Raw genomic sequence first — 13,333 nt, forward strand, 5'->3', positions numbered from 1 at the left:
ACATAGGTGTTGTGGGAAGGCAGAGTGGATCGCAGCAGATCATAGAATCATAGAATATCAGGGTTGGAAGGCATCATCTAGTCCAATACCCTGCTCAAAGCAGGATCAAACCCCCACTAAATCATCCCAGCCAGGGCTTTGTCAAGTCTGACCTTAAAAACCTGTAAAGAAGGAGATTCCATCACCTCCCTACGTAACCCATTCCAGTGCTTCACCACCCTCCTAGTGAAAACATTTTTCCTAATATCCAACCTATGCCTCCCCTACTACAACTTGAGAACATTACTTCTTGTTCTATCATCTGGTATCACTGAGAACAGTCTAGATCCATCCTCTTTGGAACCCTCTTTCAGGTAGTTGAAAGTAGCTATCAAATCCCCCCTCATTCTTCTCTTCTGCAGAATAAACAATCCCAGTTCCCTCAGCCTCTCCTCATAAGTCATGTGCTCCAGACCCCTAATCATTTTTGTTCCCCTCCACTGGACTCTTTCCAATTTTTCCACATCCTTCTTGTAGTGTGGGGCCCAAATCTGGACACACAGTACTCCAGATGAGGCCTCACCAATGTTGAATAGAGGGGAATGATCACATCTCTCAATCTGCTGGCAATGCCCCTACTTATACAGCGCAAAATGCCATTAGCCTTCTTGGCAACAAGGGCACATTGTCAACTCATATCCAGCTTCTCGTCCACTGTAACCCTCTAGGTCCTTTTCTGCAGAACTGCTTCCTAGCCATTCGGTCCCTAGTCTGTAGCAGTGCATGGGATTCTTCCGTCCTAAGTGCAAGACTCTGCACTTGTCCTTGTTGAACCTCATCAGATTTCTTTTGGCCCAATCCTCTAATTTGTCTACGTCCCTCTGTATCCTATCCCTACCCTCCAGCATATCTACCACTCCTCCCAGTTTGGTGTCATCTGCAAACTTGCTGAGAGTGCAGTCCACGCCATCCTCTAGATCACGAATGAAGATATTGAACAAAACCGGCCCCAGGACCGACCCTTGGGGCACTCCGCTTGATACCGGCTGTCAACTAGACATGGAGCCATTGATCACCACCCGTTGAGCCCGACGATTTAGCCAGCTTTCTATCCACCTTACATCCAGCCCATCCAGCCCATACTTCCAGCCCATACTTCTTTAACTTGGTGGCAAGAACACTGTGGGAGACCGTATCAAAAGCTTTGCTAAAGTCAAGGAATAACACATCCACTGCTTTCCCCTCATCCACAGAGCCAGTTATCTCTTCATAGAAGGCAATTAGGTTAGTCAGGCATGACTTGCCATTGGTGAATCCATGCTGATCACTTTACTCTCCTCTAAGTGCTTCAGAATTATTACACACTGAAGCCACAGATCATGATTGATGCCACGGATCATGGCTCTGGGCTCAATGTCCCATGATGCATTGCTTTCTGTCCCAGCATTCCATGTGTTTTGGTCTCCAGTTCACGGCATTTTTCAATATCTCTTGTTTTCTGTTCAGCTCGCCACTTGTATCTGCAGGAATGGATGCTCTGCTAGCTGTCAGTAGCACATCACGAATGGCAGTGGAATCAGTCTTGAAGTTGCGAAGGCAACGGGAGTCACAGTTGCCTGATGTGGTGTCTGATGTGGATAGCAGCAGTGTTAGCTTGATTTTGGCATTCACGGAACAGTTGACCATGGTGGAACGTCGCTTTGGGGCTCGGAAAAGTAGCACGGAGTGGTGGAATCGCATCATTGTGCAGGTATGGGATGACGAACAGTGGCTGCAGAACTTTTGGATGTGAAAAGCCACCTTCCTGGAACTGTGTACTGAGTTCCCACCAGCCGTACGGCGTAAGGACACCCAAATGAGAGCTGCACTCTCAGTGGAGAATTGTGTGGCGATCACAGTGTGGAAGATGGTGACTCCAGGCTGCTACTGGTCGGTCACAAATCAGTTTGGAGTTGGGATGTCAACCATTGGGGCTGCATTAATGCAAGGGTGCAGGGCCATTAATCACATCCTGCAACGCAAGACCGTGACGCTTGGCAACGTGCATGATATTGTGGATGGCTTTGCAGAAATGGGTTTCCCCAACTGCAAAGGGGTGACAGATGGCACGCATATTCTAATTTTGGCACCGGACACCTTGCGATGGAATATATGAGTTTGAAGGGTACTTCTCCATGGTGTTGCAAGCTCTTGTGGATCACCACGGGTGTTTCATTGACATCAATGCAGGTGACGTGACGCATGAATCTTTAGGAACACCGTCCTTTACAAAAAGCTGAAAGCAAAGACTTTCTTTCCAGATCAGAAGATCCCCGTAGGTGATGTCGAACTGCCCATAGTGATCCTGGGAGACCTGGCATACCCCTCAATGCCAGGGCTCATGAAGCCGTACATGGGAAACCTGGATAGCAGTAAGGAGCGTTTCAACAATAGGCTGAGTAGGAGCAGGATGACTGTGGAATGTGCATTTGGCAGATTAAAGGTGCGCTGCCGATGTCTTTATGACAGGTTAGACCTCAGTGAGGAAAATATTCCCATGGTCATAGCCATGTGTTGCACGTTGTATAATAATTGTGAAGGTAAGGGTGAAACATTTGCTATGGGGTGCACTGCTGAGACAGAACACTTGGATGCTGATTTTGAGCAGCCAGATACCAAGGCTGTCAGAGGGGCATAATGGGGGGCAATTCGAACAGGGAGACTTTGCAGCAGCACTTTAAAAATGAGAATGAGTAATGTTAGTTGCTATGCTTGGGATTGTAATGCATAATGAAGTCCAGTTTTGCTAGGGTAGGAAGCAGTTGTGATTGTTCAGGCCCAGGGTTCAATGTAAGGAAATGATAAAACTGCCTGCTTGTTTGCTTTTGCCATCTGCTATCATAACTTCAACGGAAATAAAGCGTGCTTATTATTCAAATAACTTTGCTTTTATTGCCAAAAAACCCACAACACTATGCACACACACACACCTGACCATAAGCCCAGTTTTCATTTGAAAAGGTGTCTGCAGATGTGGAGTGAATGGTTAAGTGAGAAGTCCCAGAAATCGGAAGGGAATGTGCGGGTGGAGTTTGGGGAGGACATGGGAAAGAGTTCTGAATGTGCTGAAGGGGAGGGCAGGCACCCATCTGCTCAGTCTGGGGCATCAGGAGGGACTGCAGCATGGTGGTTTGCCACTCCAAAACTTTTATCAGCCTCTCCACTGCATCCCTAGTGTATGCCTCATTTTTTTTTTTCTTTCCTGCTTGTCACTTTCCCTCCACTGCCTGCATTCCGTCTTGTCTGCAGCAAAGTACTGCTGCACCTCCCAGAACATATCTTCCTTGCTCGGTCTTGGGCGTTTTCTAATCCGGCGGAGACACTCGGCTGGAGTGGAGGGAGTGCCTCCTTTCAAGGACATATCTGGTGAAGCACAAGTAACAATAAACAAAAGCATTATTGTTAGGTAGACGTACAGCATTGAAACGCTAAATTAAAATACACCACTGGTAACACACCAGTCACTTCCCCGCTGACCCTTGACAAGCACACATGGAGAGTGGAGAACAGCTCCTGACTGAATGCAGCACTGGGCAACCCCGGCATGGGTTCCACATCTTCTAATGACTCCACCTCTTCATCAATGACTTCCTCCTCTGGGTTAGGTCCAGTTTCCGTTGGCTCCAGCTCACCGAACTATCCACAGGGCTCTTGGCGGTGGAAGTGGGGTCGCCACCAAGGATAATGTCCAACTCCTTATAAAAATGGCAGATCTGGGGCACAGCACCGGAGCGACCGTTTGCCTCCCTTGCCTTCTGGTATGCATGCCTCAGCTCCTTCACCTTTGCTCTGCACTGCAGCAAGTCCCGATCATAGCCCTTTTCCCACAAACTGCAAGAAATCTGTCCATAGGTATTGAAATTCCTACAGCTGGAGCACAGCTGGGACTGCACAGCCTCCTCTCCTCAAATACTGAGCCATAGGCAATGTCTCGGTGGGTGCCAAGCTCCCCACCCCACCCCGCTGCCCCAGCTCACCTCCGCCTCCACCTCCTCCTCTGAACACACCACGACCCCGCTTCTCCTCCCAGCACTTGCCACCACCAAACAGCTGTAACAAGACAAGGCCTAAGGAACAATGCGGGATAACCAGTATCCACTCATGTTTCTTGCTGGTGCCTATTAAGGTTTCCCACACCACAAAATGTAGGAATTATTGACACAGGGAGCACCATAAAATATGGAATTGGCATTAGGATGGTCAGTTGTTCATAATTCATTTATCTGAATAATAAAAATGTCATTTTTCCGTGTGTGAAGAGCGACCAATCTGCTTCATCCATTAGAACAGCCTCCAGTTGTGCATGTAATGTCTCATATTAACATTGTCTCTCCATCCAGGTGTCTGTCCTGCGACCATCACCCTAGACTCTGGGCACATACAGGAACTCAGGAGAACATACGGTACATACAGGAGACACTGTTCTGCCTCAGTGTTGGACACGTTCTCCCCTTCACCATGTCAGATTCCAACTCAACCGACTTCACCAACCCCTCCACCTTCATCCTGCTGGGCATTCCTGGCCTGGAGGCAGCCCATGTCTGGATGTCCATCCCCTTCTGCACCATGTACACCATAGCCATCTTGGGGAACTTCACCATCCTGTTCATCGTGAAGAGGGAGCCGAGCCTCCATTTGCCCATGTACTATTTCCTCTGCATGCTGGCCATCACCGACCTGGTCCTGTCTACATCCATCCTGCCCAAAATGCTGAGCATCTTCTGGTTCAATTCTAGGGAGATCAATTTCAGTGCATGCCTGACCCAGCTGTACTTCATTCTCAGCTTCTCTACGATGGAGTCTGGGATCCTCGTGGCCATGGCTTTTGATCACTACGTGGCCATCTGCGAACCCCTGAGATATTCCACCATGCTGACAAACCCCATGGTGGCCAATATTGGCCTGGCGGTGGTGCTGCGTGGTGCCATACTCATACTGCCCATTCCCTTCCTGGCAAGGAGGTGGCCATATTGCAGAACCAACATCATTCCCCACACGTACTGTGAGCACATAGCTGTGGTGAAGCTGGCCTGTGCCGACATCAGCGTCAGTAGTTACTACAGCCTCTCTGTGGCACTCTTGGTGATTGGTCTGGATGTGTTTTTTATCGCCATCTCCTATACCGGGATCCTTGGGGCCATCTTCAGCCTCCCAACAAAGGACGCCCGGCTCAAGACTTTTGGGACCTGCGGCTCCCACCTCTGTGTCATCTTAGCCTCTTACATCCCAGCTCTCTTCTCCTTCCTCACGCACCGGTTTGGACATAATGTGGCTCTGCATTTCCACATTCTCGTGGCCAACGTGTACCTCCTGTTGCCCCCCATGCTAAACCCCATCATCTATGGGGTGAGGACCCAACAGATCCGGGATAGGCTGCTCCAGCTCTTTACTCGTAAAGGGACCTAAAGTTTTCTCTTGGTTCTCTGGTCTCAGACCGAGCTCTATGCAGAGCTGGCTGGTGACATGGTGCTGGGCTCTCCTCCCTCAATCACTGACTGGCCAGTCAAAGAGACATTAAACCCTTTCCTGACCTCACTGTGCTGTGTCAGGGTGACAAACTGGGGAATCTGTCTATATACAACTCATAGGGTTGCCACCTTTCTAATTGCTGGTAACTGGAAGCCTGAGGCCCCACCTCTCTTCCCTGCCTCTTCCCCCAGGTTCCACCCCGGCTCTGCCTCTTCCCCTCAAGGCCCCGCCCCTCACTCACTCCTCTCCTCCCCACCCCCTGTCACGCTCTGGATCATCCCTCTGACACTCTGCACCCCAAAGCACCCCATATTTACCATGGTGATGTAATTATGGTATGTTTTGTACAAAGTAGGCCCTGTGAGGTAACATTCTAAAAGTCTTAATCTGCTAAACATTGATATCCCCTTGGGTTGTATGCGCTCTCATTGTATATGAAGCTATGAAATCTTGCTATGTGCGAGTTACTAAAGTGTGATTTGAAGCTGCAAACACCCAAAACCAGCCTTTCAGGTATGTCAAAGGAGTAGCCAGACAGTGTTAATTGCTGTCGTCAACACCCATCCAGGGAAGAAACCACTAGCACAGGAACCTTGTGTAAGAAAGCCTCCTCAGAGGGAGCTTGGAGACAATGGAGAATGTTTGGCCAATGGGGGCATCCCCCCTCCCCCATATCACATGCACAGACTTTCCAGCAAGCTGGAAGAAACTATAAAAGATGGGGAGTGACATCATCACTTGTCTTCAAACCCCCTCTCCCCCGCAAACTCAACACCTGCAAGACACTCTGGAAGACAAAGGACTTTGAATGGGGGAGGGGAACCCAGGCTGCAAAGCAGATGCAGCCTGTGCCTCAAGAATCTGTAAGACTGCTTGTATCGTCAGTCAGGGTGACTTTACATGGTTAACATCTAACACGATATAAGTAAACACACACAATTAGTATTACCTGTAATTCTCTAACAATACAGGTTTGCATTTCAAAGCTCCAGTCCATTTCCCATTTATGTTGTTATTTATGAGGAATAGCCCCAGTGACCATTTATATACTTCTCTAATATGTCTTGAAAAGGTTGAATTTGGGTCAATTAGCTTGCTAGTTGCATAACCCTTTCTGACCCTGTGTCACACCTATTAACTCATGTTTGATTGTATGAACCATCTGTATCCTTATGTCTTTGGGCTTTTACTGTGCTCTTCGCTCAGTCTTCTTGTGCTCAGAGGCAGGAGGCTAGGGCGGCCAGAAGAAAGGGGTAACTGCATTCTAGATAAAACCAGTTTTCTGTAGCTTCTCTGATGAGGGGTGGGCTTGGAAGGAATGGAACCTCCCCAGAAGAGGGAACAGAGAGAGGAGGGGTTGGTCCAGTCCTTTAAAAACACAGAGACTGGATAAGTCAGAAGAAGTTGGGGCAGGAGAGAGGCACAAGGATGGCAGATGGGGACTCTTTGGTTGAAGAGCTGTGGCTGCAGCTGAGAGACAGACTCCAGATGGAGGATAAGCCAGGAGTTGCAGGAGGTGGCTCCTGGACACCTTAGAGGACTCTGACCAAATCCCAAAGAACTCCCCAGGGCAATGAGGCAGGGAATGGTGTGCAGGTGTGGTATTGTGTTTAAGTAGATTTGGGTATCTCTTGTGCGCTCTAAAGTAGAGGAACTGATTTAGCAACCCCTTTTGCGAGGCCTGGGTCTGTTTGCTTTAATGATCCTCTGTCCCAGAAAGAGAGAAACTGGAAACAGAGTGTGCCCAGGGGGGAGCTCTGGGCAGGGTGTGTTGAAGCAATTGGAGAGTCTGGGGGAGCCAAGCCAGAACTAGTCTCTGGGCCCTGGCACTTGGCATGCAGGTCTCTGTATACCCCACACACCTCCTGGGTGTGATGTTCTGTCCCATCTCGTGGCACTGAGACCACGTAGAGAGAGAGAAAAAATGAGTCTTCTCTACAGCCTTATCTAATAGTCATTTGGCTTTTAGCTCATGCGGTAGAGGCTCATGCACTATGCTCCAGAAGTCCCTGGTTCTATCCCGCCTGCTGATGACCGGGGTCTGTCGGTGTTACATCTGCTCCCAGAGGGAGGCACTAGAATGGAAGCTGCACCCCAAGAATAGGCCTAGAAAACCAGAGCCAGAGTAGGGCCTGAACCCTGCTCCAACTCAAAAACACATTGGTTCAGCATGTGGGTCCCAAACACAGCTGCCTGGCTAGTGTCCAGACGCGGGAGCTTGAGCAGGGCTGTGACAGCAAACCTGAAGCTGGGGCACGGATGCTAAGGGACTGTGAGTGGACCAGGAGTGGAGCTGGGCGATCCCAAACCTGCAGGGAGGTGTCCACAAGATGTTCTCTTCACCCTAATGTGGCCCACTCTCCTCTGCCCTCAGTGTTTCCCATGGTGCTCCAGTTCCCAGACTGATCCAGCCAGAATCCCTGAAGGAAATATTTCCTGAAACAGGTAGTGTCAGTTTAGGGTCAGGGCATAAATATAGAGGAACGAGTAGCATAAAATCCCTCCTTGGCAGCTGTACTGAATCGCCTTACCTGTAAGCGGTTAAGCAGTTCAAATAACCTCGTTGGCACCTGACCAGAAGGAGCAATGAGGAAAGAAGATACTTTCAAATCTGGGGTGGGAAGGATTTGTTTGTTGCTCTCTTTTGTTGTTCCCTCTCCGGATGGAGGCAGAAGCCAAGCAGGTATAACATCTCCTGAAAATATACTTGGAATAATCCATCTAAAACCATAGAAATTATAAGTAGGGCAAGGAAATGCATTTGGTTATCTTTTGTTTTGGCTTATGAATTTTGCTATGCTACAAAGGTAGTTTTATTCTTGTTTTTGTCACTGTGATGCTGAGCCCAGAGGGGAATCCTCTTTGTTTTAAATCTTTTTATTACCCTGTAAAGTTACCTTCCATCCTGATTTTTGCAGGTGTGATTCTTTTACTTTTTCTTTATAATAAAGTTCTTCTTTTAAAAACCTGATTCATTTCAGTGTCCTGAAGACAAAGGGTCTGGTCTGTGCTCACATTGCTAAGGCAATTAGTTGGTAGTTTATTCTCCAGCCTCCCCGAGAAAGGGAGTGAAGGGGCTTGGGGGGATATTTTGAGGAATCGGGATTCCAAATGACCCGTCCTTGAATTTTTGTGTAAATCACTTGGTGGTGGCAGAAATACCGTCCAAGGACAAGGAAAGGAATTTGTGCCTTGGGGAAGTTTTAACCTAAACTGCTAAAAATTAAGCTTAGGGGGTCTTTCATGCGGGTCCCCACATCTGTACTCCAGAGTTCAGAGTGCTGGGGAGGGGAACCCTGACATGGTGGCAGAGCGGTAGGATCATTTTGAACCAGAAGCACAGACCTCAGGATTTTAAAAGGACACATTTTTCCTTTTGGCTGCTTGAAAACCAGGGAGTTTTTTTTTTAAGGGACACATTTTTATTTTTATTTTTTGCTGAGAGCAGCTGAAGTTTTTTTTCTTTGCCTGAAGGCAAAGTAGTTAAACTGCAGCAACGGAATTCACAAGCTGTTTTTTCTTTTCTTTCTAGCTCTTGGGCTAGGCTATAATAGGGCAAAATGAGTGATAGTGAAGTGCAAAAGAAACTTGAACTTCATAAAAGCCAGATAGAAGAAAGGGAAAGGGAGCATGAAAAACAAATGGAATTAAAGCGCTTGGAGGCGGAAATGGAGGCGAAGCGCTTGGAGGTGGAAGAGAGAAAAGAGGCGAAGCGCTTGGAGATGGAGTTACAGCTGAAGTGCTTAGAGCTGGAAAGGGTTAAGCTGGGTCCCACAGGTAACCCTAACAGTCCTTCTCCAGATATTGCTCCCCATTCCAAGAAATTCCCCACATACAAGGTAAGTGATGATACAGAGGCCTTCTTAGAAAATTTCGAAAGAGCCTGCCTTGGGTACAACACCCCTATAGACCAGTATATGGTTGAGGTGATGCCGCAGTTCGGTGGACCCTTAGCAAAGGTGGCAGCTGAAATGCCTAAAAAACACATGAACGATTATGAACTCTTTAAAAAAAAAAAGGCCAAAATTAGAATGGGGCTAACACCCAAGCATGCCCATCAGCAGTTCAGAGCCCTAAGTTGGAAACCAGACGTGGCATTTTCCTGACACACCTACCACATTGTAAAAAATTGGGATGCCTGGATATCAGGATCAAGCATTAAATCTCTGGAAGATCTGTCTCTCCTAATGCAAATGGAGCAGTTCTTAGAGGGTGTTCCTGAGGAAATAAAAAGGTACATCCTAGATCGGAAGCCCAAAACTGTAATCGAGGTGGGGGAGATCGGAACCAAAGGGGTGGAGGTGGCGAAAAAGAAAAAAGCTGGTAGCAGTTGGATATCAAAAGGGGCAACCCGAGACAACACCCTACCACCGGGAGCAGCCCATGGCCCCACCTACACCTGAAGAAAAACCCTAAGCACCTTATCGTCCCACCACACCATTCTCCAGAAACCCACCTCGCCCCAGTGACCAGTCAGCTGGGTGATGTTTTAAATGTAACGAGCTGGGGCATGTGAAGGCCAACTGCACAATAACCCTAACAGACTGCAGTTCATTGCACCGGGGTCACACCAAAGGTCCTCAGGCTCAGATGCCTCCCAGATACCCTCAGAGCGAAGGGAAACTGTGAGTGTGGGCGGGAAGAAGGTTATCGCGTGGAGGGACACTGGAACACAGGTGTCAGCTATCCACCAATCCCTAGTGGACTCCAAATTCAACAACCCAGAGGCCCAAGTGACGATTCAACCCTTCAAGTCAAACTCTGTAACCTTGCCTACAGCCAGGTTGCCTGTCCAGTACAAGGGCTGGTCAGGAATGTGGACTTTTGCAGTCTATGACAATTATCCCATTCCCATGCTGCTGGGAGAAGACTTGGCCAACCATGTAAAGCTAGCCAAGAGGGTGGGAATGGCAGGGCCAGTGCAAGGATATTTTGCACCCTAAGCGAAACTTCCACCTTGCACCCCGCCCCCTCCTCCTGGAGCATCGCTTATTATAAACTTTCAAAAATGAATACTGCATAATGTGGCATTGTTCATTAGAATTAATACACGCTCGGCTTGAAAATTTATTAATTTCATTATTTAGTCTACATATTTAATGAAAATAAATGGCCTTGGGTCTCCTGCACGTGGCTAGAGTCCCTCCTTCCCCCCCCCCCCACATGGATCTGGAAAGGGCTGTTTTGGGGATCACAGCACAGACCAGGGAGTCGGGATCTGGCTTCTATTCTCCACCCTGGCACCAACTCACTGGACGACTTCAGGCAAGTTACTTCCCCGTTCTGGGCTTCAGCTCCTCCCAGTGCTAAGGTGTGAAATGTTTCCTTGCACCTGGGCTGGAAAGTGCAATGCAGGCAGGAGGGGGTATCTGAAGGCCTGTCTTCCCCACAGGTGTGAGGCGAAGACAGAGTTCCAGCCTCCGTCATGACTGTCCTGGTTGCTTTACTCTGCCCCACGCCAATCGCTGCTGAAGCCCCTTAATCAGAGAGCTCTGGCCCAGGGCAGAGGCGTCAGTATCATTCTGGGCCTGATTTTCAGAGATGCTGAGCACCTGCAGTTCCCCCGATGTCTGTGGGAACTCCAGGGTTCTCAGTACTTCTGAAACTCAGGGCAATTTATTTCGAATGCTGGGCCAGGACTGAACCTGCAAAGGCAGGTCCATATACACCCCTCAATCCACAGCAGATCTCCCATCAATAACAATACAAGCAATCAGGAGAATGATGAGGGGCAGGTGGCCCAATGCTGGGAGTGGGGAGGACATGGTCCTAATGTGGTCACTAAACTTCTACCTAGTAAAGTTACTGGTGCATCTCCAGTCATTCAGCGGAAGAACAAAAATCTCTTGGGTGCTGCAGCCTGCCCAGGGTTCAGCTGCACTTAACCTGAGTTGCTCGCACACTTGCAGTGGTTGTGCACCACGCAACTGGTCACCCATGTTACATGAAAATCTGGCTCTGATGGTGTTGTAATTAGGCTTAACAGTTACTGCTGTGTTTCCTAGAGCTGTTGTCCCAGGCTGGCTGCAGACTCAGGCAGACAGAACTGTGTCGGCTAGACGCCCATCACCTTTGCAAGATATTTTTCGTAGCCATAAGGGCTCGAGACAGCCGTGTTTCGTCACTGAAAACTTGCAGTATGCTTCCCCTGAATCCCAGATTAATACCTTGTGTGGGCAGGTGCAGAACTCAGGGCTTGAAGGCCTCTGGTCTAATGGTCTGAGCCAGCGCAGAACTAGGAGCCTTGATCTCCTGTGTTCAAAGCAGGACTCCGACAATGACTCCCCGGGTGACCTTGGGCAAGTCACGTCCCTGTTCTCTGCCTCAGTTTCCCCAGAAATGGGGCTCTCTTTACCTGCTCCACAGGGCTGCAGGGATGGAGCCTTGGAAGGTGGCACATGCTGAGGATGGTTACACTTTTGCAGCTTTTTAACCCTGAATCCTCTGGCAGGGCCATGATCCACCCCTGCAGGTGGACCGATGGCCACGGTCTCCTCTTCCTTTCCCCCACTCCCGCCCTCCCCTCCCGCCGCTGCATTGCTGTCAATAGGGCCAGCTGCAGGCGGGCTGATGTCACCGATCTGCAGCCGGCAGCCCTTGGGCAGCAGCCACTGCTGTGACAGGGGGTCCGGGACTACCAGAGACGGAGGGAGCGGGCTAGGGAGCGATGCAGTAGCCTGGGGGCTCGGGGAGGAGGCAGCTCCGGGCTGGCAGTGGGGGCGTGGGCGGGCAGTGATGTGGGACACGGCGGAGGGAGGTGGCAGGGCCCGCGGTTGCAGAGGACGCCCACAGAGGTAAGTGCTAACGCGGCTGCAAGCGGCCCATCCCCCCGCTGGGAGCAATAGTGTAAAAAAAATTGGGGGCACCACTTTTTGGCACTCCCAAATCTTGGCACCCTAGGCGGACGCCTAGTTCGCCTAGTGGTTACACCAGCCCTGGGGAATGGTCACCCGCAGCCAGGCTAAGCAAGCCTTCACACCTATCCCTGTTCCTGAGCCTTCTACAAGGGCCCCATCTGTGTTGCCAAAGACCCAGACTGAGGTGGTGGAACCGGATCCCCTGCCAACAACTACAACAGCCGTAGTGGATCCAGTCCCAGAGACCCAACCAGAACTAGTCCCAAAACCAGCGCTGGCAGAGCAACCAGCACCAGAACCATTGCCAGCCCTGAATCCAGCACTTGCAACCCCGTCTGCAACTCCAACGCCAGAGGGCGCCACCGAGCCTGCACTGGCAGCAGCAGCTAAACCTGTGCAAGAGGTTCAGTCGGAGCCTGAAATACAACCTAATGCACCAACGGACAGCGGTTCACAGTCAGTGGAAACAGCCCCAGCACCTGCATCGCTTCCAGAGGGACCAAGCCCAAGACCACAATCCCCAGTGAGGAACTGATGTCTCCAGCATCAAGGGAACAATTCCAGGCAACCGTCAAAAGGCCTTTAATGAGCATAAAGCAACACTCATGTCTGATCCTGTGCTAAGGGCCCCAAACTTTAACAAACCATTTCTAGTTAGGCTCTGTGGATGAGGGGAAAGCAGTGGATGTGTTATTCCTTGACTTTAACAAAGCTTTTGATACGGTCTCCCATAGTATTCTTGCTGCCAAGTTAAAGAAGTATGGGCTGGATGAATGGACTGTAAGGTGGATAGAAAGCTGGCTTGATCGTTGAGCTCAACGGGTAGTGATCAATGGCTCCATGTCTAGTTGGCAGCCGGTTTCAAGCGGAGTGCCCCAAGAGTCAGTCCTGGGGCTGGTTTTGTTTAATGTCTTTATTAATGATCTGGAGGATGGTGTGGACTGCACTCTCAGTAAGTTTGCAGATGACACTAAACTAGGAGGCGTGGT

At 49.6% G+C, this 13,333-nt stretch overlaps 1 protein-coding gene across 1 annotated transcript; it reads left to right on the forward strand.

Moving 5' to 3' along the window:
- The first annotated feature begins 4,431 nt into the window (after window positions 1-4,431).
- On the forward strand, window positions 4,432-5,424 carry LOC128832117 (olfactory receptor 52P1-like). Its single transcript, XM_054019184.1, has one exon. The coding sequence runs from the start codon at window positions 4,477-4,479 to the stop codon at window positions 5,422-5,424; it is 948 nt and encodes a 315-aa protein (XP_053875159.1). The 5' UTR covers window positions 4,432-4,476.
- The last annotated feature ends 7,909 nt before the right edge of the window (window positions 5,425-13,333 follow it).

This window comes from Malaclemys terrapin, chromosome 1, assembly GCF_027887155.1.
Source record: "Malaclemys terrapin pileata isolate rMalTer1 chromosome 1, rMalTer1.hap1, whole genome shotgun sequence".
Lineage (NCBI taxonomy): Eukaryota > Metazoa > Chordata > Testudines > Emydidae > Malaclemys > Malaclemys terrapin.

What these genes read in the sequence shown, in the direction of transcription:
- LOC128832117 (XM_054019184.1), top strand. Translation starts at nt 4,477, where the DNA reads ATGTCAGATTCCAACTCAACCGACTTCACCAACCCCTCCACCTTCATC.